The sequence below is a fragment of the Phocoena phocoena genome, chromosome 3, assembly GCF_963924675.1.
Source record: "Phocoena phocoena chromosome 3, mPhoPho1.1, whole genome shotgun sequence".
Classification (NCBI taxonomy): Eukaryota; Metazoa; Chordata; class Mammalia; order Artiodactyla; family Phocoenidae; genus Phocoena; species Phocoena phocoena.
The window spans coordinates 153642997-153668307 of NC_089221.1; the positions used below are offsets into that span (position 1 = coordinate 153642997).

At 43.7% G+C, this 25311-nt stretch overlaps 1 protein-coding gene across 1 annotated transcript; it reads right to left on the minus strand.

The window, feature by feature from the left end:
• Nucleotides 1–2036: 2036 nt before the first annotated feature.
• Nucleotides 2037–5515, minus strand: LOC136120331 (transmembrane emp24 domain-containing protein 9-like). The gene is made up of 6 exons (XM_065873753.1): nt 5431–5515; nt 4369–4746; nt 3845–3945; nt 3387–3512; nt 2673–2819; nt 2037–2547 (listed from the first exon to the last, which is right to left on the minus strand). The coding sequence occupies exons 1-6, from the start codon at nt 5513–5515 to the stop codon at nt 2398–2400; spliced, it is 987 nt and encodes a 328-aa protein (XP_065729825.1). The 3' UTR covers nt 2037–2397.
• Between the last annotated feature and the right edge of the window lie 19796 nt (nt 5516–25311).

Consider the following 25311-nt stretch of genomic DNA (forward strand, 5'->3'; position numbering starts at 1 on the left):
ATTAATTTAAGGACCTTGAGATGAGGTCATCCTGGATTACCTGGTTAGGTCCTAAATCCAAATGACAAGTATCATATGACACAGAAGAGGGGACACAAGAGGAGGAAATGGAGGCAGAGATTGGAGTGTTGTAGACAAAAGCCAAGTAATACCTGGAGCCACCAGTAGCTGGAAGAAGATGAAGGATTCTCTTCAAGAGCCTTTGGAAGGAGTGCAGCCCTGCTGACACCTTGATTTTGTACTTCTGGCCTCCAGAACTGTGAGAGAATAAACTTCAGTTGTTTTAATTTACCATGTTTTATGGTAATTTGTTATGGTAGCCACAAGAAACTAGAAATTCAAATGGCCAGCTCTTTAAAATCAGAGGCAGTGTGTTTTACCTCTTTGTATGAGGTCTTTCCTCTACCTGGAGAAAAGTAGCCAGAACAGAGAAAAGAACACCAAGAACTGAGTTGAATTGACCAGGTTTCAGCATGGCCCATCCCTTATTAGCTGGCTCTCTTTTCTAAATCAGGGACACATGCCATTTCCTCTACAGAGTGACTGTGAAGGTTTCATGTGGAAATGGATAGGGAACTCTCTTCTACTGTGTGTGTGCAGCTCTCCCATATACTCACTGTTGCTCTTTTGTGACTTGTTTCCCTATTGAAGTGTCAGGATAAGGTCTCAACTCTGTGGGTAGAGGACAGGGTCCCTCTGGAAAGGGTGGTCATTCTGGGGTTAATCACTGGGGAAGAGGCAAGTCCTAGACATGAAATCATAAATTAGAAAGCAGCCTCTCTGAAGTTGGGATTTTGCTATAGTGGCCTTCTTTCGGCTTCCCCAAATAGCCATGTTCTTTTTTGTTTTAGGGCTTCTGTATGTGCTATTCCCTCTAGCCAGAACATTCTTCCCCCAGCTAACTCCTATCCTCTGTCTCAGTTCTAAAAAGCAGCCTTCCATTACTACCTAGATTAGGCCAGGACTCCTGACATATTGCCCTTAGCCCATGCCCTTCTCCTCAGAAGCATGCATCACCCTACGTCTTGTTCAACATTCTGCCTCATTTGGTGTCATACCACAGGTTCCATGGGCAAGACTGTGCCCACCTGGGTCTTGTGCTTCTCCTGCAGCAGAGAGCAGAGCACCCTCCCCACCCCCACTCCCAGCTTCAGATAAGGGAAGTGACCCTAAGGTCATATTCTCTGGTTAGAGGTTACTCTCCAGTGGTCCCAGCCCCCAGCCTTCAGTTAAGTCTCACTTATACTTTCTGAGGCTAATTGTGGCCAGACACACCAGTAAGCAGCACCCCTGAGGCTTGCAGTCATCCCTCAGGAGTATCCTAGGGGAGGGTGCATCTATCCCAGAGGCCAGGGCTTTCACAGCTGCCCCACCCTATGGGGAGTCTCCCTCATTGATATTCCTGACATTGACAATTTGGACTTGATTTTATTGAGGGTGCCAACCAGTGAATTTCCTTATAACAGAAAATGTCAAATTCATGTGAGAGATGGCTATAATCCAACAGGGCAACCAACATAGGGCTTGGTAAAATGTGGACTAGATCAGGCAGAAGCAATGGGGGGTATCTACCCCTGTGTGCACTTGTGAAGGTTGAGTTACAGGAGATGCTGAATGTAATGGAAACATTGACTTGGAATCTTTAGGCATCTCCTGAAATGATTAGCCAATGGCATCATAAAAAGAGAAAGAGGTCAACTGAAAAATAGCAGGACGACAGAGGTGCCCATCAGACTTCTTGAAGAACCCAGCAGTCCAGGTGATTGGAATAGGATAGTACATGAGCCTGACCAGAGCCCAGAGAGAGAGAAGGCGGGTTGAGCACAGGATCACCACCAACATTCAGGTTACCCAAAAGATGGGCCCAAATTGGACTTTTCTGGAAAAGGTTCCACATGTTGCTAAGGCTTCTGGGGTAAAAGTATTCTTCACTTCAACCATTTTGAGATCAGTCCCCCACTAATGCATGCAGGGCCTCAAATATTAACATCTGATTGGACACATATAATGAATTGCAGAGTAGGAGGCAATAAATATTTAGGTCAGAAAATTTGACAGTTATAATATATATTCACTCTTAGTTCACCCATCCTGTTTAACGTGGGGGTTGGGGTAACACTCACCCCGCTCCTGCTCAGTCTCACAGAGCAGCAAAGGAGCCTACAGCTCCTCCCACCCACATGTCTCCAGCTTGAAACCCATCCTCTCCCAAGTCCTGGCTCAGAAACCAGTTTAAAGAGGTCCTCTGTCCCCCCCACCCCACACACCAGTAACAAGGAAGTCCCTCAGGGTTGGGAGGGGTGGGAGAAGCCAGGAGACAGACCAGGCCAGGCCACTTCCCATTATTCAGCAGAAGGGGAATGAGTGGGGGCTAAGCCTCTGGTCTCTGGGGCTCATCTACACCAACTTCTTGGCTTTAAAGAAGCTCTTGAGGTGCTGCATCTGCCAGATGCCAGTGGCCACAAGGATGAAGGTCTGCAGAATGAACCACCACAGCACCCGTTGGTTGGTGCTCTCGCTGGTCTGCCGGAAGCGCTCCTCTCGCCACTGTGGGAGGGGAGAACAGGAAGGTGTGGCTAGAACTGAATTGATCCCCAGGGGAAGAGCTGAAAGAGCCACTCCCTGGGAGGTTACACATCCACTGTCCCAACTGGCCCAGCCCAGCCCCTCACCCTCTGGTACTCCTGCTCCTTCTGGATCTTCTCCACTTGCTCCACCAGCTGCTGTATGCGCAGATGCAGCAGGGTCAGCTTGTCATTGGCTGCAAGTTCTGTATAATCATTGGTGTGTTCACCCAACTGCATGTCCAAGTGAATGGCCTGGGGAGCAGAGGAGCCAAGGGTGGGGTCAGGGAGCTCAGCTCCACGCACCTGCCAGAAACCCAGCTTCCACACACCAGTCTGGGCCTGACTGAACTGAGCAGTTCAGTGCCTCACACGCATTGATGTGAGGACTAGCTCTGCTCCAGGTGCCAAAACACCAGATCAAGGCCCTGCTTGCATGGAGTTCCATGTCCAAAAGACAGAAGGGACAGAACAAAATGTGCAGAACAAAATGCGTATGACTCAGTGTTTGAGACAAGCAGCTCCTAGGAGTTCCATGTCAGTGGGAGGTGGTAATGAAGAGCCTGGGAGCATTCAGCTGCTGGACAGCTCTGAATTTTACATTATGAAGCTTGGTCTTTATTCTAGGGATGGCAGGGAGCCGAGGGATGATTTTAAGTCAGAGTGACTCCCTCCTGGGTCCCCTCTCATTCTTCAGGACCTGTCCTCTGTATGCTTACTTCATGGAAAGCCCAGCCCTCCTCAAGAGGCACCGCCTACTGAACCCTTTTCACCCAAGGGACTGAGATGTTAAGGGTTGGTGACTTTCCCCTCCATACTCACCAGCTTGCCATCATAGAAGAGGGCGAACCGGATGGACTCGAGGTGAAGGCAGATCTGGTGCTCTCCGGGAGACTGAGAAGTGAAGGTAAAGCTGCCCCGAGGGCCGTACTGACGAGCCAGCAGATTCTAGAGGAAACAGCCTCTGTGAGCACAGAGAAGCTGACCAGAAACCTGCTTCTAGGAGAGGAACTCTGGGGGTATCCCAGGTTCTGATCCCCACAGGCCAGACCAGTAGGGAGGGTGTGAGAAAATGGCATCAGTTTGGGCTTGAAAATCTCAGATCCCAGCACTGCTAGTACACAATACTCTACAGACTGCAAAGAGCATGGCCTTTCTTGAGCCTTCCTGCCTGTGAGGAGATGAGCTCTCCTCTGAGAAATGGAGGACTAGGGAGGACAAGACAATGACGCTGGAGACGTGGGGGTGGGAGGGCTGCAGGGAGTCAAGGCCTACCTCACCTTGTTCTCGGGGTCCTTCACAAACACGAACAAATTGATCCACTGCGGGGAGGGCTGGTACCTTTCCATAGCAGGGTCGTATAGCTCGGTCTTGTAGTTACCTAATGGGGAGGCAGCCTGAATGCATCCCCATCCACACTCACGACCAAGAGCCCGCCCAGGACCTCCAGGAGTCACGGGGGACGGGGGGAGGAACAGGAAGATCCGGGTGTCTGATTGCGGGGCTTGACCACAACCCTCTGCCTCTCTCCTTCCCTCTCCTGCCCCGCTTTTCTGCTGTCATCCGGGTCTGGATCAGACTTGCCTCCTCGGCGCCCCCCAACTCCGGCACAGGCAACGGAGAGCATGCTTTGCCCACACTGCTGTCCACCCATTTCCCACCCGTGCCTACCCCCGGCAGCAGAGGGGAGGTATGGGCCTGAGCTGATCCCGCGGGGCCTCATCCCCATTCCCTCTCAGGACTCTGGGTGCGGGGAGGGCAAGGCCGGGACTCTGGGTGCGGGGAAGGCATGGCTCGGGCGCACCTATGACCACTGTGCCATCGGGGATCTCCTGTATGAAGCACTTCTCCTCCAGCTCGCTGACCTCGAGGTAGAACGCGCCTCCGCCGCCTGTGAGCGCCAGCAGCTGCCCCAGCAGCAGCGGCAGGGCCAGTTCGGCTGCCCTCGCTCGGCTCCATCCCCGCCCGGGGCCGGCCCCGGGCCCAGCGCCTTGCGTCCCGCAGGCCCCCGCCACCTTCCCAGCCGAGTCCGAGGGTGTCTTTGCTGGGCCTGCGAGACTGCAAACTCGGGCACGGACTACAAATCCCAGGAGGCCCCGCGCGGACTCGCGTTGCGGAGGGGCCACGCGAGCTCCCACCCCACTAGCGAGGCGCTGCCCAGCGCTTTCCTTGCCCCGCCTCGCTTAATGCGCGCAGAAACCCAAGGAGGCGGGTTCTCTTAGTCCCATCTTGCTGATGTGGTAACAGCCTCAGAGAGAAGAAGGAAGGGACTAGCCCTCTGAAACTTGCAGGAGCGGCTGCCTGAGATGGGTGTTGAGAGTGTGGGCAGGTCCAGGCATGACCTGGACCTGAACCTCGAGGAGGTTAGAAGTGATGGTGAGACAGAATGAGAACTGCAGGGAAGCCCTGTGGGGTTCAGAGGCTGACGTAGTAGTTCAGGAAAGGAACGGAGAAATGTCCCTTTTATGGAAGGGGTAAGTTTGACTCAAGCTCTGAAGGATGGTTTAAAATCTCCCTGAGCAGTGACGGAGCAAGAACAATTTAAGGTAGAGAGACCTAGAATTGCCTAACAGCAGTAGGCCAGTTAAGGGACTAGGGGAAGAAAGTTTATGGGCACATGGAGGGAGGAGGTAAGTTGGGCCGAATCACTGAGGGGGCAGGAGCTGCCAGGCCAACTTGCACAGGTGGGACTCTTCATCCAGTGGGACCAAAAGAAAAGACTGTGAGTGAGCCTGGAGGGTGAAAGAAGGCAGGAATGCAACTGGAAAAGGAAAGGGAATACACAACGGAAAGGTGTGGGAGGGTGGGGCCAACATGACAAGACAGGGACCCAGGAATAGCAAATCTCAGGAATTCCGAAGCTCACGGTGCTCTGAGTAGGGCAGCGTATACTCAAACGTCAATATAAAGCAGTAGCCCTTCCCAGGTGGTGGGATGAAGTCCTCCACCATCTAGAGCCTGATGATAATAGATGCTCATTGGTTTATTCAGTAATATAAAATGATGATGAAAATAATAATACTTTTTATTCTTCTGTGCCAGCCACTGTTCTAAGCACTTTTAAATGTATTAACTAAATTAATATTTTAAAAACTCTATAAGGTAGACTCTAATAGGATTCCAGTTTAACAGTTGGGGAAGCAGTGGCAAAGAGAGGTTGAGTAATAACTTGCCCAAGGTCATCCAGTGATAAGCGGCAGGCATTTGCTCACACAAACTCTGGGCATGACTTTACGATACATGTTGGACATGAATATGAGTAAAACCTGTCTCCTGTCCTCTAAGAGACCACTGAAAAGCAAAGGAGCAATGTCAATACAGTGTTTTAAGATTAATAATATGTTTTAGCTACCAGAAATTGTCCCCTCACTTCATCAGTGTGGCCCATTGATAATTCTAGGGGAATGTTTTTATTCCTTCACTGGGAATGATCTTTAAACGAAAATGACAGATGCAGGTGTTAACAAAGGCAGACACTTTAGAAAGGTCAATTAAGACAACAGCTGAAAAGCATCTGTTGGATTTGGGAACTAGCTGTTCATCAAGGGCATTCACCAGGAGCTGGGAGCAGGGGTGATGACTCAGGGCTTGGGAGGCAGGATGAGGTGCTGTCCACGGTCCTGAATCTTGATTGCCTGTACCACCGCCTGCAATAAGGGACTGGTTTTGTTGTTGTTGTTTTGCGGTACGCAGGCCTCTCACTGTTGTGGCCTCTCCCGTTGCGGAGCACAGGCTCCGGACGCACAGGCTCAGCGGCCATGGCTCACGGGCCCAGCCGCTCCGCGGCATGTGGGATCTTCCTGGACCGGGGCACGAACCCACGTCCTCTGCATCGGCAGGCGGACTCTCAACCACTGTGCCACCAGGGAAGCCCTTGTTGTTGTTTTACATATAAATTTTCCAATCCCTCATGAACCAATACTTTTGTAAAAAAGAATAAAATATGAAACTGATTATGGGCTTGAATGTCACATCAATGTTAAATTTCTATAAAAGTTTCTAAGCGCTCAATTTCTGTGCTTATCTCATTGCAGACCTATAGCAAACACTCATGGACCAGCACTGGCCCACAGTGAGTAGCACTGTTTCATAGCCAGTGATCAGACTGCACACGGAAATCCCCTAAAGGGACAAAAGTGAAAAATTATTAGGGCCTGCAGTGACATGCATGTAAGGAGATAGTGCAGCAGTGACTTTACAGCAAGATTTCAAAGCCAAGACCCCAGATGTTGGGAAGGATGAGATGGTTCCCAAGTAGAAAAAGTACTGTGTTGATGATAAAATCTGATTCTGAGTGATGACAGGGCTAAGAATATAAGAGCAGAGAGCCCACCATTCTGGGGTTCTCCCACTTGACAGTGATCTCATTCCACACTGTCTGCCAAGACCACTGAACCTGGGTGCCATTTGTGAGATTTAAAGAAGACATTGGGGAACTGCATCTATTTGCCCTATCTGAGGTTCCCCTAAGATCGAAGACTCTGTCAGGCCTCTACTACATGCTGTTCCCTTTCTAAGGGATGTCCTGAGCCCCCATTGCTGCCCTCTTTTCCACTTGCCTAATTCCTATTCACCCTTTCAAGACTCAAGTGCAGCATCCCTCTTTTAGGTGTTTCCTGCCCTGGGCTCCTTGGGACCTTGTGTTAACCATGTTGAATTATAATTGTCCATTCACATGCAAGTCTCTTGGGGCTGATAGCTGGAAGAGATGAAGACAGGTTTCTGCCACATATATTTATCTCTGTGCTCCCCAAAGCCTAGCGAAAATCTAGGAACAGTATGATTGTGCAGTGGATGTTTGGTTAGAGAAAGGGAAGAGAGAGGAAGGAGAAAAAGTAGAGGGGAGTATGGAGGGAAAGGGGGGGATAGAGAGAGGAAAAAGAAAGAGAAGTTGGAAGAAAAAAGAGAGAGAAAGAAGAAAGCAAGGATGAAGGAGGTTGGAGAGAAAGAAGGAAGAAGAGTAATGGTGAGTCATAAGCCAAAATCTCCATACCTTGTGCCTGGCCTTTCTTATGATGTCCCCTCCTCATTATTCCCATTAGGCATCTCGAACTAGGGATGGTGGGGGTGGAGATACCTCATGGTTAGAATGTTCTTGCACATAAAATCAGAGCTTCCATGTGCAATTCTGCTCTGGTGCTGGGCGGATTCTGTTGGTGTGCTGGTGACCTCCACATCATCCCCAGGACACCACCATGCCAGTGTTCCTTCCTCTGGTCCACTGGTCTCTGCATTCTTCTTCCTCCCTGGCATGTAGAAAAATATTCCTTGTGACCATCTCCACAAAGGAATTTCCTATGAAAGTTCTTTTCCCTGTGCTTTCTTTCCCAGGACACCTAGGCACTGAAGGGTGTGTATGTGCTGAATCCAGGGATATCAAGAACAGTATCACGCTGGACCTGGAACCAACCACTGTTCCTGATTCATGCACCACCCCCACCACCCACCCCCACACAGGCTGACACTTATCCCTCTGACAGAATTCTTCCACTCCTGGTGAGTTTTCTCAGAGTTTTCTCACTGTCTCTCTTTCCAGTCCATCTCTCTTCAGGGCTTCAGGCAGTCCATCCCACAGGTCTGTGCCTGGCTTGGTCCTCCAACCCTCCTTCACTGCAGGGGTTCCCATAAGGAGGGCAAATCAAAGGGAATGGATGGGCTGTTCCTCAGTCCCTGAGAATCAGGAAGCCATTGATCCCAGGACTCAGAGGACCTCTAGAGGTAATGTGGCCAAATGCAACATACCAGTGCACTTAAGACTCAGCTCTACCCCAGCCAAAATACCGTTATACTTTCCCACAGTAAAATGTTTGCAGCATCCTCAAAGGTCTCCACTGTCTTCCAAACATCTTTTCTGGATGAGTAAAGAAATGCACAGACTTGGTTGAGGCACCAGGACTCCTCTCTGGGCTCAGTTTTCACCAAAGGTGAATCCTCTCCCCTCATGCCTGAGGTTGTATAGATGAACCTGGACAAGGGATGCAGCTTTCTCAGACATCTTTTATTTATCATCACCCTTTCTATCAAGTTCCCGAACTGGTAACCACTTCTGCCCTTGAATGAAGACTTTCTCTCCAGTCTTCCATGCAAATGGGAAACCTCATTCTTTTGGTTCAAAGACCATTCATTGTATAGGATGAGATAGAACCCAGGGAAAGAGGAGGGTAGGGGACATGATGGGGAGACCAAGGTGGAGGGAAGAGAGAAGAGGAAGATGGCAAATCCAGACAGTGACACTTCCTTACTTCCCCTTTCTTCCCCTTTCCTCTCCACAATTTCCTCCCTTCTTTTCCGTAGCGCCTCCCTCCTCCCTTTTTCTCTCTGATTTTAAAAGGCAACTTTTACTATTATTCAGGCATGGTGAGGCCAAAAGATCAGGAGATGATTACTATTAAAAAGATAGTTTGGGGACTTCCCTGGTGGTCCAGTGGTTAATACTCTGCACTTCCACTGCAGGGGGTGCAAGTTTGATCCCTGGTTGGGGAACTAAGATCCCACATGCCGCAGGGCATGGCCAAAAAAGAAAGAAAGAAAAGATAGTTTTTTACTCACAGTTCCCAAGCAGACTGGGTACACCAAGTCATGCAGGGCCACATGGGGAAACACCAGTGTTGGTCAGGAGGCAGAGGAGTGAGGGGAAAGCATGGATAAAAGTCTTTATTATGGTGTTCATGGGAAGGAGTGGGTGATTGGTTAGTTTGAATAATTTCAGCAGGCTGTGTGCTGTTGGGGCTGTCATGGGTTATCTGGTACCTGACCCTGAGGTGGTTCGGGCAGGAGGAATATTGGCTTGTTGCGTGAGAGTTCAATAAAGATGGTGGTTGGGGGCAGGGGGGTATGGGCTTTGGATTGGTTGGTTTACATATGAAAGGTACCCTCTCAGGTGAGTCCTTTGCTATCTCTAAGAACTAACCCTGGGAAGGGTAGTGAGGCCCCAGATGCCTAGGAACACAGAATATAAGAAAATATAGTTAATACACTCCTCAACCAGAGTCTGCACCACTGGGTCTCCAAAAGATCATGGCAGCATTCTCATCCCACCTACATTGAGGGTTTTACAAGTCAGGAGATGGGGAACAGGGTGGAGCAGGTGAGGAGAAAGGTGGGTCACAGCCCTGCCTTCTCTTGGACTGGGGCGGAGCAGATTGGGGCCAAGGTTAAGAGGAAAGTAAGACGATTAGGTTTCTACTGCTGCCACTGCCAGGATACTGCTGCACTCAATCTGGCAAGTCCCAGCCATGTTTCTGGCTTTGAAGAACAGGTTCAAATGACCTAAGGTATGTCCTGGTCTCCATCCTTCCCCATCCACATCCCCAAAACTAAGATTCGGGATTCTGTACTGGCTCTGTCATTAGTTGACTGTATGACCTTGTACCTTACTTCCCTTCTCCGGTCCTCATGTTTTCCTGCCCCTACAGCTGCTCCAGATGAGGGCTCAGCCCCCTTGCTCCTGGTCCATGTTGCTGAACTCTCTGCCTCTCCGGGGGTTGTTTCAATCACTCCAGCTTACAGGTGCCAACTGTGTGAATATTTGTTGGTTGAATGGGCACTGCCACCACTGGAGAGGAGGAAGAGAACACCAGGACTGCTCCCTGAGTGTGGGAGAGGTGGCGCTGGTGTTTGCTTCCTGAGATTGGAGTCTCTTCATGAGGGAGCTTCTGACTTAAGGATATGTGGATGGAATCAAAGTGAAGTAAGTTCTTCAGTTACCATCAACACTGTGATGTCATTTGATCTCCAATTTCCCTGTTCCCCTGAATGTATGTCAAGAATAAACTCCAGGGCTTCCCTGGTGGCACGGTGGTTGAGAATCTGCCTGCCATTGCAGGGCACACGGGTTCGAGCCCTGGTCTGGGAAGATCCCACATGCCGCGGAGCAACTAGGCCCGTGAGCCGCAACTACTGATCCTGCGCGTCTGGAGCCTGTGTTCTGCAACAAGAGAGGCCACGATAGTGAGAGCCCTGCGCACCACGATGAAGAGTGGCCCCTGCTTGCCGCAACTAGAGAAAGCCCTCGCACAGAAACGAAGACCCAACACAGCCAAAAAAATATACAAAAATAAATTAATTAATTAAAAAAAAAGAATAAACTCCATACCTGTGTCCCAAATTACACACAAACACACACACATTGGGTATACATTCATATTCTCCTACTGCTGCTTTCTTTCCTTTCCCTGTATTATTTAATCCCTCACGAACTTTTCCCCTGTTACTGTTCAGACTCCCATCTCTGAGTGTTCTCAAAGCTGTGGCCCTGGATTTAGGAAAACTGTTTGGGACATGGAACCCATGTCTGCTTTGACTATGTCCAATGCTCAGTGGGGGAGATTTCCAACAAGACTGGTAAAGGTCTAGATAGAAATTATTCTCTTTTTCTCCACTGCCACAGAAAGAGAATGGGCCAACAGTTGTCTACTTCTTACCATTCCAGTTCTCAATGTGGCGATTCTGACTTAAAGAACTCAGAGGAAACGAATGGAACAGACAAGACAGTGTGTCAGACAAAAAGCACACAGCCTGGTGTCAGCATAGCTTGGGAAATATGACATGTGTGAGATGTAGAGATATCCCTTTCCTCATCTCACAAGATATAGGAAAGCAAAGAACTTCCTGTAAAAGGGCTTTAGCAAAACCCAAATTTTAAGGCAATGACACCATTTGAAAACATCTAACTGGGCTTCCCTGGTGGCACAGTGGTTAGAGTCCGCCTGCTGATGCAGGGGACACGGGTTCGTGCCCCGGTCCGGGAGGATCCCACATGCCGCGGAGCGGCTAGGCCCATGAGCCATGGCCGCTGAGCCTGCGCGTCCGGAGCCTGTGCTCCACAACAGGAAAGGCCACAACAGTGAGAGGCCTGCGTACCGCAAAAACAACAACAACAACCAAAAAACCCATCTAACCATGGAAAAAGACTGAAAGCTTTCTTTCTAAAATCAGGAACGGGACTTCCCTGGTGGTCCAGTGACTAAGACTCTGTGCTCCCAATGCAGGGGGCCCAGGTTTGATCCCTGGTCAGGGAACTAGATCCCACATGCCTCAAGTAAAAGTTCACATGCTGCAACTAAGAGTTTGCATGCCGCAACGAAAAGATCCCACACGCGGCAACGAAGATCCTGCATGCCGCAGCTAAGACCCAATGCAGCCAAATAAATAAATATTTTTAAAAAATCAAGAACAAGGCAAAACCTTGTTTTGTCTACTCTCACCACTCCTATTCAACAACACCAGAAGATGTAACAACTGCAATAAGGCTGGAAGAAGAAATAAAAAGCATGCAGATTGGAAAGGAAAAAAGTAAAACTGTTCCTATTTGTAGATAATATGATTGTCTATATAGAAAATCTCAAGGAATCCACAGAAACCTCCTAGAACTAATAAATGAGTTTAGCAATTTGCAGGATATACGAGCAACACATACAAATCAAGTACATTCCTATGTATTAATAATAAACATAAAGAAACCAAACTTTAAAGTGTAATACCATTTACAGTCATGCCAAAGAAAACGAATTACTCAGGTAAGATGTAAACAAAGCATGTACAGAATCTGTTTGCCAAAAACTACAAATCCTGATGAAAGGAATCAAAGACGACTCAAATAAATGTAGGGACATACTGTGTTTATGTATTGGAACACTCAACATAGTAAAGATGGCAATTCTCTCCAAATTAATATTCAGGTTTAACACAATTCCTATCAATATCCCAGCAAGAATTTTATAAATATAGGCAAGATTATTCTAAAATTTATACGGAGAGGCAAAGGAACTAGCATAACTAAAACATTTTTGAGGAAGAAGAATAAAGTGGCAGAAATAAGTCTGCCCAATTTCAAGACATTATACAGAGTAATCAAGTAATCACGATTATAGTAATCAAGGCTGTGTGGTATTGGTAAAAGGATAGACAAATAGCTCAGTGGGGCAGAATAGAGAACCCAGAAATAGACCAATACAAGACAATCTGATTTTTGACAAAGATGCAAAGCAATTCGATGGAAGAAAGATATCTTTTTTTAAAAAAGGACATTATTTTTAGAGCAGTTTTAGGTTCACAACAAAATTGAACTGAAAGTACAGAGAGTTCCTGTATACCGCTTGCCCAGCACATGCACAGTCTCCCTACTATCAACATCCTGCGCAAAAGTAGTACATTTGTTAAAATCAACTAACCTACATTGATACACCATTATCATCTACAGTCCATAGTTTACATTATACATCACTATTGGTGTTATACATTTTATAGTTTTGGACAAATGTATGATGACATGTATCCACCATTATAGTATCATGCAGAATAGTTGCAATGCCCCAAGAATCCTCTGTGCTTTGCCTATTTATTCCTCCCTCCCCCGTGCCCCCAAGGTCACTCCTAGCAACCACTGATCTTTTCATTGTCTCCACAGTTTTCCCTTTTCCAGAATGGCAAATAGTTAGCATCATACAGTGTGTGGCCTTTTCAGTTTGGCTTCTTTCACTTAGTAATATGCATTTAAGTTCCTTCATGTCTTTTCATGGCTTGATAGCTCATTTTCTTTTAGTGCTGAATAATATTATATTGTCTGCATGTACCACACCTTATCCATTTATCTACTGAAGGACAACTTGGTTGCTTCCAAGTTTGGGCAATTTTGAATAAAGCCACTATAAACATCTGTGTCCATGTTTTGTGTGGACATAAGTTTTCACCTCCTTTGGGTAAATAACAAGGAACATGATTGCTGGATCATATGGTAAGAGTATGTTTCGTTTTGTAAGGCACTGCCAAGCTGTATTCCAAAGTGGCTGTACCACTTTGCATTCCTATCAGCAGTGAATGGGAGTTCCTGTTGCACAACATCCTCATCTGCATTTGGTGTTGTCGGAGTTCTAGATTTTGGCCATTCTAATAGGTGTGTGGTGGTATTTCGTTGTTTTAATTTGAAATTCCCTAATGACTTATGACAATGAGTGTGTTTTCATGCGTTTATTTGTCATCTGTATATCTTCTTTGTCAAAGTGTCTGTCCAGGACTTTTGCCCATTTTTAAATTGGGTGGTTCATTTTCTTATTGTTGGATTTCAAGAGTTTTGTGTTTATTTTGGATAACAGCCCTTTCTCAGATGTCTTTGGCAAAGATTTTCTCCCAACATGTGGCTTGACTTCTCATTCTCTTGAAGATAGCCTGTTCAACAAGTGATGCTACAGCAATTTGCCACCCATAGACAAAAAAGAAAAAGAAAGAAAAGAAAAGAAAAAAGCCTTGACCTGTCTCACACCTTACACAAAAATTAACTTAAAATAGGACTTCTCTGTTGGCGCAGTGGTTAAGAATGTGCCTGCCAATGCAAGGGACATGGGTTCGATCCCTGGCCCAGAAAGATCCCACATGCAGCAGAGCAACTGAGCCCATGTGCTACAAATGCTGAGCCTGCGCTCTAGAACCCAAGAGCCACAACTACTGAAGCCCACGCACCTAGAGCCCGTGCTCTGCAACAAGATAAACCACCACAATGAGAAGCCCGCGCACCGCAATGTGCTTGCTACAACTAGAGAAAGCCCGTGTAAAGCAACAAAGACCCAACACAGCCAAAAATAAAAACAAATAAATAAATAAATTTATTTTTAAAATTAACTTAAAATAGACCACAGATTTAAATATAAAATGTAAAACCATAGACTTTTAGAAAAAAAGAATAGGAGAAAATCTTTGGGGTCTAGTGTTAGGGGTAAAGAGTTCTTAGACTTGACACCAAACTCATAAAAGAAAAAACTGATAACTTGAACTTCATCAAAATTTTGACATTTTGCTCTGTAAAAAACCTTGTTAACAGAATGAAAAGACAAGCTACAAACTGGCAGAAAATATTTGCAAACCACATGTTTGACAAAGGTCTACTATATAGAATATGTAAAGAACTTCCATCACTCGAAAGTAAAAATTCAGGGCTTCCCTGGTGGCGCAGTGGTTGAGAGTCCGCCTGCTGATGCAGGGGACACGGGTTCGTGCCCCGGTCGGGGAGGATCCCACATGCCGCGGAGTGGCTGGGCCCGTGAGCCATGGCCACTGAGCCTGCGCGTCCGGAGCCTGTGCTCCGCAACGGGAGAGGCCACAACAGTGAGAGGCCCGCGTACCGCAAAAAACAAACAAACAAACAAAAGTAAAAATTCAAATAGAAAATGGGCAAAAGACATGAAGAGACATCTAATTAAAGAGGATATAAAGATGCAAATGAATGCATGGAAAGGTTTTCAACATCAGCCATTAGAGAAATGCAAATTAAAACCACAATGAAGATGAGACTCAAACCCAGCTGCACCTCAGATTGGGACTTGAACCCACAATCACTGACTTAGGAGGGGACTCAAACCCACTGTCTTTTAAATGAAACCACACATCTAGTCTCAGGACTTATTAAAGCTCAGGTTGTTTTGTCTCGGCACAGAAAGAATTCAGCAGGAGGCAAAGAAACAGGCAAAGAGTAAGTTTATTAGCATAGGATGCTTGTGAGAGCTACAAGCTGGCAGGCAAGGGAACACAGCCCTGAGAACAAAGAGGGCTACATTTTTATAATGAAAGGAAAAGTGGGGAGGGGAGAAGACCACCTTCTTCCTCATTTTTGGGTAGACGTCAAGGCTTACATTATGAGTTCTTCCTTTAACCCTCTATCGTCTAACTGGGACTGTCATGGTGCTATTTAAATCTTATGTATATTAGCAAAAGGGTGGTGACATACTAAAATATGGTAATTCATCTCAGGTCTCGGCATAACGTTCCCTTTCCCCTATTTTCCCTAGTTTTTCACCTCTCACCTATATTGCTGTAGTAGCTATGTGCAGAAATGCTACTCTTCAAGGACCATTAACTCCCTGACTTCATGTAACAAGATTCAGACTCCATAACTATTGAACAAGATTCAGACTCCATAACTATTGTCTTGTATCTTAACTATGAGTATTTGTGGCTTGAGTGGGTCTAGGGCTTGAATGCACCTGGTCTTCCTTCAAGGTAGAGTAGATTATTACTGGGTTACTTGATTTTTTTCTTGAGTGCTCATTAGCTTACAACAGTCTCCCAAACACCCTTAAAATTCCTTTTCTGTCTTTAATCCCCCAGTGGAATTTCTAAACTATTTAATTATCCTACTCTATCCTTATCAAAGTATCATCACAAACATATCAGAATGGCTAAAGTAAAAAATAGTGACAACAACAAATGTCAGTGACAATGTGGAAAAACTGGATCACTTATACATTGCTGGTGGGAATGTAAAATGGTAGTCACTCTGGAAAAGAGTTTATCAGTTTCTTTAAAAACTTAGCATTCAGCTACCATAAGACCCAGCAATTGCTCACCTAGGCATTTGTTCCAGAGAAATGAAGACTTATGTTCATACAAAAACCAGTACATCAGATTTCTGTGGTGGTGCAGTGGTTAAGAATCCGCTTGCCAATGCAGGGGACACGGGTTCGAACCCCGGTCCGGGAAGACCCCACATGCCGTGGAGCAACTAAGCCAGTGCGCCACAACTACTGAGCCTGCGTTCTGGAGCCCACGAGCCACAACTATTGAGGCCATGTGCTGCAACTACTGAAGCCCTTGTGGCCTAGAGCCTGTGCTCTGCAACAAGAGAAGCTGCTGCACTGAGTAGCCCACTCACCGCAACAAACAGTAGCCCCCGCTTGCCCAACTAGAGAAACCCGCTCACAGCAACGAAGTCCCAACACAGCCAAAAATAAAATATAAACAAATAAATAAAGTTAGAAAAAAAAACTGTACATAAATGTTTATTGCGTCTTTATTTGTAATGGAAATAAAAGTAAGCTGGAAACAACCCAAATGTTCGTCAGTGGCTAAACTGTGGAGCATCATAGGATGGCTACTACTTAATGGTTACTTTTTCCTTCCCTTTTTAAAAAAAATTTATTATTTTTAACTAAAAGTCAAATTGGGGTATAATTGACATATAACATGACATTATGCTATTTTTAAAATAATGAAATGAGAATACTTTTCATACATTCATGTAATAATACTTATTGATCATCTATTAGGTACTAGACATTGTTTCATAGCAGGATACACAGCACTAAGAAGACAAACTCTGTTCCCATGGACTTATATTTTACCGCTAGAGTAGGGGAAGATAACTGATAAACAAGTATCTGAATAAAATAAGAAAATATCAGGGGGAAATACTTGCTTTAGTAAAAATAAAACAGAATGTTGTGACTGAGAGTGACTGGCATGGGGGGTCTCTGGGTTGGGAAAGCCTCTCTGAGATGGCATTTAAGCTGAGCTTTGAACATCAGGAAGAATTCATCACGTCAGGATCTGGGAAAAGAACATTCCAGAAGAGAGACAACCTACATTTTGTATCAAAGTTAGGAAAAAAAATTGAATTTTATTTTGTTTATTTTTTTATACAGCAGGTTCTTATTAGTCATCAATTTTATACACATCAGTGTATACGTGTCAATCCCAATCGCCCAATTCATCACACCACCACACCAACGCCCCTGCTGCTTTGCCCCCTTGGTGTCCATATGTTTGTTCTCTACATCTGTGTCTCAGTTTCTGCCCTGCAAACCGGTTCATCTGTACCATTTTTCTAGGTTCCACATGTATGCATTAATATATGATATTTTTTTTCTCTTTCTGACTTACTTCACTCTGTATGACAGTCTGTAGATCCATCCACGTCTCAACAAATGACCCAATTTTGTTCCTTTTTATGGCTGAGTAATATTCTATTTTATATATGTACCACATCTTCTTTACCCATACATCTGTCGATGGGCATTTAGGTTGCTTCCATGACTTGGCTATTGTAAATAGTGCTGCAATGAACATTGGGGTGCACGTGTCCTTTTGAATTATGGTTTTCTTTGGGTATATGCCCAGTAGTGGGATTGCTGGATCATATGGTAATTCTATTTTTAGTTTTTTAAGGAACCTCCATACTGTTCTCCATAATGGCTGTATCAATTTACATTCCCTCCAACAGTGAGAGAGGGTTCCCTTTTCTCCACACCCTCTCCAGCATTTGTTGTTTGTAGATTTTCTGATGATGCCCATTCTAACTGGTGTGAGGTGATACCTCATTGTAGTTTTGATTTGCATTTCTCTAATAATTAGTGATGATGAGCAGCTTTTCATGCGCTTTTTGGCCGTCTGCATGTCTTCTTTGGAGAAATGTCTATTTAGGTCTTCTGCCCATTTTTTTTTTTTAAAGCGGTATGCGGGCCTCTCACTGCTGTGGCCTCTCCCGTTGCGGAGCACAGGCTCCGGACGCGCAGGCTCAGCGGCCATGGCTCACGGGCCCAGCCACTCCACGGCATGTGGGATCTTCCCGGACCGGGGCACGTTCCTGTGTCCTCTGCATTGGCAGGTGGACTCTCAACCACTGCACCACCAGGGAAGCCCTGCTGGAAGATTTTTAAACACAGTTTCAATTTCATTACTTGTGATTTGTCTGTTCATATTTTCTATTTCTTCCTGGTTCAGTCTTGGAAGGTTATACCTTTCTAAGAATTTGTCCATTTCTTCCAGGTTGTCCATTTTATTGGCATAGAGCTGCGTGTAGTAGTCTCTTAAGATGCTTTGTATTTCTGCGGTGTCTGTTGTAACTTCCCCTTTTTCATTTCTAATTTTATTGATTTAAGCCCTCTCCCTCTTTTTCTTGATGAGTCTGGCTAATGATTTATCAATTTTGTTTATCTTCTCAAAGAACCAGCTTTTAGTTTTATTCATCTTTGCTATTTTTTTGTTTCTATTTCATTTATTTCTGCTCTGATCTTTATGATTTCTTTCCTTCTGCTAACTTTGGGTTTTGTTTGTTCTTCTTCCTCTAGTTCCTTTAGGTGTAAGGTTAGATTGTTTATTTGAGATTTTTCTTGTTTCTTGAGGTAGGCTTGTATAGCTATAAACTTCCCTCTTAGAACAGCTTTTGTTGCATCCCATAGGTTTTGGATCGTAGTGCTTTCCTTGTCATTTGTCTCTAGGTATTTTTTTATTTCCGCTTAGATTTCTTCAGTGATCTCTTGGTTATTTACTAACGTATTGTTTAGCCTCCATGTGTTTGTGTTTTTTACATTTTTTTTCCCTTTAATTCATTTCTAATCTCATAGCATTGTGGTCAGAAAAGATGGTTGATATGATTTCAATTTTCTTAAATTTACTGAGGTTTGATTTGTGACCCTAGATGTGATCTATCCTGGAGAATGTTCCATGTGCACTTGAGAAGAAAGTGTAATCTGCAGTTTTTGGATGGAATGTCCTATAAATATCAGTTAAATCTACCTGGTCTATTGTGTCATTTAAAGCTTGTGTTTCCTTATTTATTTTCATTTTGGATGATCTGTTCATTGGTGTAAGTGAGGTGTTAACCTCTTCCAGTATTATTGTGTTACTGTCGATTTCCTGTTTTACAGCTGTTAGCAGTTGCCTTATGTATTGAGGTGCTCCTATGTTGGGTGCATATATATTTATAATTGTTATATCTTCTTCTTGGATTGATCCCTTCATCATTATGTCGTGTCCTTCCTTGTCTCTTGTACCATACTTTATTTTAACGACTATTTTATCTGATATGAGTATTGCTACTCCAGATTTCTTTTGATTTCCATTTGCATGGAATATCTTTTTCCATCCCCTCACTTTCAGTCTGCATGTGTCCCTAGGTCTGAAGTGGGTCTCTTGTAGACAGCATATATATGGGTCTTGTTTTGTATCCGTTCAGCAAGCCTGTGTCTTTTGGTTGGAGTATTTAATCCATTCACGTTTAAGGTAATTATTGATATGTATGTTCCTATGACCATTTTCTTAATTGTTTGGGGTTTGATTTTGTAGGTCATGTTCTTCTCTTGTGTTTCCCACTTAGAGAAGTTCCTTTAGCATTTGTTGTAGAGCTGGTTTGGTGGTGCTGAACTCTCTTAGCTTTTGTTTGTCTGTAAAGCTTTTGATTTCTCCATTGAATCTGAATGAGATCTTTGCCAGGTAGAATAATCTTGGTTGTAGGTTCTTCCCTTTCAGCACTTTAAGTATATCATGCCACTCCCTTCTGGCTTGTAAAGTTTCTGCTGAGAAATCAGCTGTTAACCTTATGGGAGTTCCCCTGTATGTTATTTGTCATTTTTCCCTTGCTGCTTTCAATAATTTTTCTTTGTCTTTAATTTTTGCCCGTTTGATTACTATGTGTCTCGGCATGTTTTTCCTTGGCTTTATTCTGTATGGGACTCTCTGAGCTTCCTGGACTTGGGTGGCTATTTCCTTTCCCATGTTAGGGAAATTTTCGATTATAATCTCTTCAAATATTTTCTTGGGTCCTTGCTCTCTCTCTTCTCCTTCTGGGACCCCTATAATGTGAATGTTGTTGTGTTTAACGTTGTCCCAGAGGTCTCTTAGGCTGTCTTCATTTCTTTTCATTCTTTTTTCTTTATTCTGTTTCACAGCAGTGAATTCCACCATTCGGTCTTCCAGGCCACTTATCCGTTCTTCTGCCTCAGTTATTCTGCTATTGATTCCTTCTAGTGTAATTTTAATTTCAGTTATTGTATTGTTCATCTCTGTTTGTTTGTTCTTTAATTCTTCTTGGTCTTTTTTAATTTTTTTTTTTTTTTTTTGCAGTACACGGGCCTCTCACTGTTGTGGCCTCTCCTGCTGGGGAGCACAGGCTCCAGACACACAGGCTCAGCGGCCATAGCTCATGGGCCCAGCTGCTCCGTGGCACGTGGGATCTTCCCGGACCAGGGCACAAACCCATGTCCCCTGCATCGGCAGGTGGACTCTCAACCACTGCGCCACCAGGGAAGCCCTTCTTGGTCTTTTTTAAACATTTCTTGTGTCTACTCGATCTTTGCCTCCATTCTTTTTCCGAGGCCCTGGATCATCTTCACTATCATTATTCTGAATTATTTTTCTGGAAGGTTGCCTATCTCCACTTCATTTAGTTGTTTTACTCAGGTTTTATCTTGTTCCTTCATTTGGTACATAGCCTTTTCATCTTGTCTGTCTTTCTGTGAATGTGGTTTTTGTTCCACAGGCTGCAGAATTATAGTTCTTCTTGCTTCTGCTCAGCATTGATTTTTAAAATCCAAGATTTATTTCTTCTGCTAGTGTTGGAGGGTCTCCTGCAGAGGCCGGGGGTGGCTGTGGCTCACTGTGAGGACAGGGACAGTGGAAGCCCCTCTTTTTCCCCCAATATAATATGGTAAAATACACATAACATAAAAGTTAGTCTCACCCATTTCAAGGTGTACAGTTTAGTAGTGTTTAAGTACATTTATATTGTTATGAAACTATAATCACTATCTCCAGAACTCTTTTCATCTTGCAAAACTGAAACCCTATACCCATTAAATAACAGCTTTCCATTCCCTGCCCCCCATAACCCTTCAGGGTTTCCATTCTACTTTCTGTCTCTATGAATTTGACTACTCTAAGAATCTTATGTTAATGACATAATACAGTATTTGTCTTTGTGATTGGTTTATTTCACTTAGCATAACATCCTCAAGGTCTGTCCATGTTGTAGCATATGTCAGAATTTCCTTCCTCTTAAAGGCTGATTATTTCATTGTATGTATATACCACATTTTGCTTATCCATCCGTCAATGGATACTTGAATTTCCACATTAAAGCTATTGCTGTTATGAATATGAGTGTAAAAAGTATCTTTTTAAGACCCTGCTTTCAATTCTTTTGAGTATATACCCAGAAGTGGAATTGCTGGATCATATGGTAGTTCTGGTTTTTAGTTTTTTGAGTAACCACCATACTGTTCTCCACAACAGCTGTACCATTTTACATTCCCATCAGCAGTGCACAAGGGTTCCAATTTCTCTACATCCTTTCAACATTCGTTTTCTGCTTTTTGGTACTAGTCATCCTAATGGATGTGAGGTACTATCTCACTGTAGTTTTGATTTGCATTTCCTTGTTAATTAGTTACGTTGAGAATCTTTTCATATGCTTATTGACTGTTTGTATATCTTTTTGGAGAAATGTCTGTTCAAGTCCTTTACTATTTTCGAATTGAGTTGTTTGTTTTTTTGTTGTTGTTAAGTTTTAGGGGTTCTCTATATTTTCCAGATATTAATCCCCTGTCTAATATATCATTTGCAAATATTTTCTCCCATTCCGTGGGTTGCCTTTTTACTTTGCTGATCGTTTCCTTTGATGCACATTTAAAAAATTTATTCATGAAGTCCAATTTGTCTATTTTTTCTTTTGTTTCTTGTGCCTTAGGTGTCATATCCAAAACACCATTGCCAAATACAATGTCATGAAGTTTTTGCCCTATGTTTTCTTCTAAGGGTTTTATAGTTTTAGACCTTATATTTAGGTCATGAGTCCATTTTGAGCTAATTTTGTATATGGTGGCAAGGGTTAAACTTCATTCTTTTGTATGTGGATAACCAATTTTCCCACCATTTTTTGAAGACTGAATGGTCTTGGCACCCTTGTTGAAAATCATTTGACCATATATGTGAGGGTTTATTTCTGCACTCTCTATTTGGTTCCATTGACCTACATGTCTGTACTTTATGCCAGTACCACACTGTTTTGATTACTGTAGCTTTGTAGTAAGTTTTGAAATCAAGAACTTGATTCTTCTTTTTCAAGATTGTTTTGCCTATTTTGGGTCCCTTGATATTCCATATGAATTTTAGGATGGGTTTCTCTATTTGTGCAAAAATAAATCATTGGGCTTTTGATAGGAATTGCATTAAATCTGTAGCTTGCTTTGGGTAGTAACAACGTCATAAAAATATTTATTCTTCCAATCCATGAACATAGGAGGTTTTTCTATTTATTTATGTCTTCTACAATTTCTTTCAGAATTTTTTGCAGTTTTCATAGTACAAGTCTTTCATCTCCTCGGTTAAGTTTATTCCTAAGGCTTTTTTAAATACTATTGTAAATGGAATTTATTATTAATTAATTAATTTAGCTTTTGCCTGCATTGGGTCTTCATTGCTGTGCATGGGCTTTGTCTAGTTGTGGTGAGCGGGGCTACTCTTCGTTGTGGTGTGTGGGCTTCTCATTGTGCTGTCTTCTCTTGTTGCAGAGCACAGGCTCTAGGTGTGAGGGCTTCAATAGTTGCGGCACATGGGCTCAGTTGTTGTGGCACGTGGGCTCAGTAGTTGTGACTCACAGGCTCTAGAGCGCAGGCTCAGTAGTTGTGGTGCAGGGGCTTAGTTGCTCTGTGATATGTGGGATCTTCCTGGACCAGGAATTGAACCCTTGTCCCCTGCATTAGCAGGTGGATTCTTAACCACTGCGCCACCAGAGAAGTCCCCTCCCCTTTGCTTTTATCTCTTCTGTCTGCCAGGAAGTTTTCAAATCATTTAGTTCAAATACCAAAATACTCAATAAGCAACTACTGGATTTTTAATGATGACTTCAGAGGAATGGTCATCACTAGGTGCTTTGTTTCTTTTGTATTATACTTGCGCTCATCTCTTGGATTGGATGTAGCAATAACATTTTTTCATTGTTGAGAGCTCTTGAATTCAGTCATGATCCCCACGAACTAAAAAGAGTTGGTTCTGAATTCAATTCAGATTAAAATTATTGAAATTTACCCCAAACAATACAAAATTTGGTTTTATTTTTGTCCTTCAGTTACCCAATGCGAAGTTTGGATGAATAAAGCATGCACAACTACAGGCTTTCTACTTAACCTCTGGGTTTGCTATTAAAAATGCTGTTTACCCTCATAGCCTTCTCCTTAGCCCTTCGTATTTCTTTGCCTCTATTCTTTTATACTGCAGATTTTTCTCACCTATTGTACAAAGAAATTGCGATGTATATTTTCCATGTAATTTGATTGTGGAATTCTGTCACCTTAAGTAGTGAGTTCTTCCAAAATATAATATGTTTCCAATAAAATAAAAAAGTAAAATAAAATAAAGTAAAATGAGTCTCTTGCATATAGTTGGATTGTGGGTTTTACCCAATTTGCCAATCTTTGTCTTTTTTGGGTTTTTTTGCAATATGCGGGCCTCTCACTGTTGTGGCCTCTCCCGTTTTGGAGCACAGGCTCTGGACACACAGGCTCTGGACACGCAGGCTCAACGGCCATGGCTCACGGGCCCAGCCGCTCTGTGGCATGTGGGATCTTCCCGGACCGGGGCATGAACCCGTGTCCCCTGCATCAGCAGGCGGACCTTCAACCACTGCGCCACCAGGGAAGCCCCAATCTTTGTCTTTTGACTGGAGAATCTAATCTATTTACATTTAATAAATTACACTTAAAATAATTACTTATAAGGAGGAACTTACATCTGTCATTTTGCTATTTTTTTCCATTTCCCTTATAGGTTTTTGTCCCTAATTTCCTGTATTTATTTCTTTTGCATTAGTTTTTGTAATGAAACATTTAAATTCCTTTCTCATTTCCTTTTGTGTATATTATTATTATTATTTTTTTTAGCCATGCCTCACGGCATGCAGGATCTTAGTTACCCGACCAGGGATCGAACCCGTGCCCCCTACAGTGGCAGCACAGAGTCTTAACCACTGGATGGCCAGGGTAGTCCCTTGTGTATATTCTTTAGCTAATTTTTTTGTGGTTACCATGGAGATTACATTTAACATCCTAAAGCTAAAACACTCTAATTTGAATTTATATCAGTTTACCTTCAATAACACATAAAAACTCTGCTCCTTTCACAGATTTGTTCTCACCCCTTTCAATTGTTGATGGTACAAAATTATATCTTTATACATTGTGTGTAATGGTTATGTTTTTACTATAAAAGGAAACTAACAGTTGGAATAGGCAATAAAATGAATAAATCTCCAGAGAATTATGCTGAGTGAAAAAAGCCAATTGCAGAAGGTTACATACTGTATGATTCCGTTTATATAACATTCTTGAAATGACAAAGTTATAGAAATGGAAAACACAGATTAGTGGTTGTCTGGGGTTACAGAGGGTGTAAGGGAGTAGGGAAGTGGGTGTGGCTATAATAGGACAACATGAAGTATCCTTGTGGTGATGGAAGTGTTCTGTGTGTTAACTGTATCAATGTCAATATTCTGGTTGTGATATTGTATTATACTTGGGCAAGATGGTACCATTGGGGGAAACTGAATAATGGGCACTGTGGATCACCTTTAGTTATTTCTTACAGCTTCATGTTAATCTATAATTATTGTGGTGCTCCAAGGACAATGGTGCTTCAAGGACAAAGGACAACCTTGCCTGAAAAAGTTTCAGGGTTACACCCCCTACCGGACTCTTAATCGCCCTCCCCACTATGTTGCGATGGTTACGAAATTCCTGAGCCCACCTGGGTGACGCCCACCTGGGCAATGGGACCTGTCCCAAATAAGGAAAGGCATATGCCCTGTCCCACTCCCACTCTATAGATGGAAGGTATATGTGCCTCGACCAATCAGTAAATGAAATTTTCACCTCGGACCATTCCTTTGTTTTCTGGCTATAAAAACTGATCAATAGCATGTTCGGGCTCAACTCTCCCAGACTACTAGGAAGTCGGCCCACTCTTCTGGCAGTGACCCTTCCCTCTAATAAATTCTATGTTCTTTACATTCTGCCTTGTGTCTGGAAATTCTTTTCCAACCCGCGTTTTGACCACGACAATTATCTCAGTATAAAATGTTTAATCTTAAAAATACCTGAAAGTATTATCATAAAATGTTATCATTTATTAATTCTGTAATTATTTGTTAATTCTGAGTGGTGGTTACAACAGCAGTAATATAGTATGTAGTTATAATAACACAATCAGC

Bases quoted from the DNA above. Each gene is read 5' to 3' on its own strand.
- LOC136120331 (XM_065873753.1), bottom strand. From the start codon at position 5,515: ATGGTGGAGGACTTCATCCCACCACCTGGGAAGGGCTACTGCTTTATA. The intron at 3,946-4,368 runs GTGCGCCCGAGC...CCTCCCCATTAG, and splicing joins CGATGGCACAGTGGTCATAG to GTAACTACAAGACCGAGCTA. The intron at 2,548-2,672 runs GTGAGGGGCTGG...CCCCTCCCACAG, and splicing joins AGGAGCAGGAGTACCAGAGG to TGGCGAGAGGAGCGCTTCCG.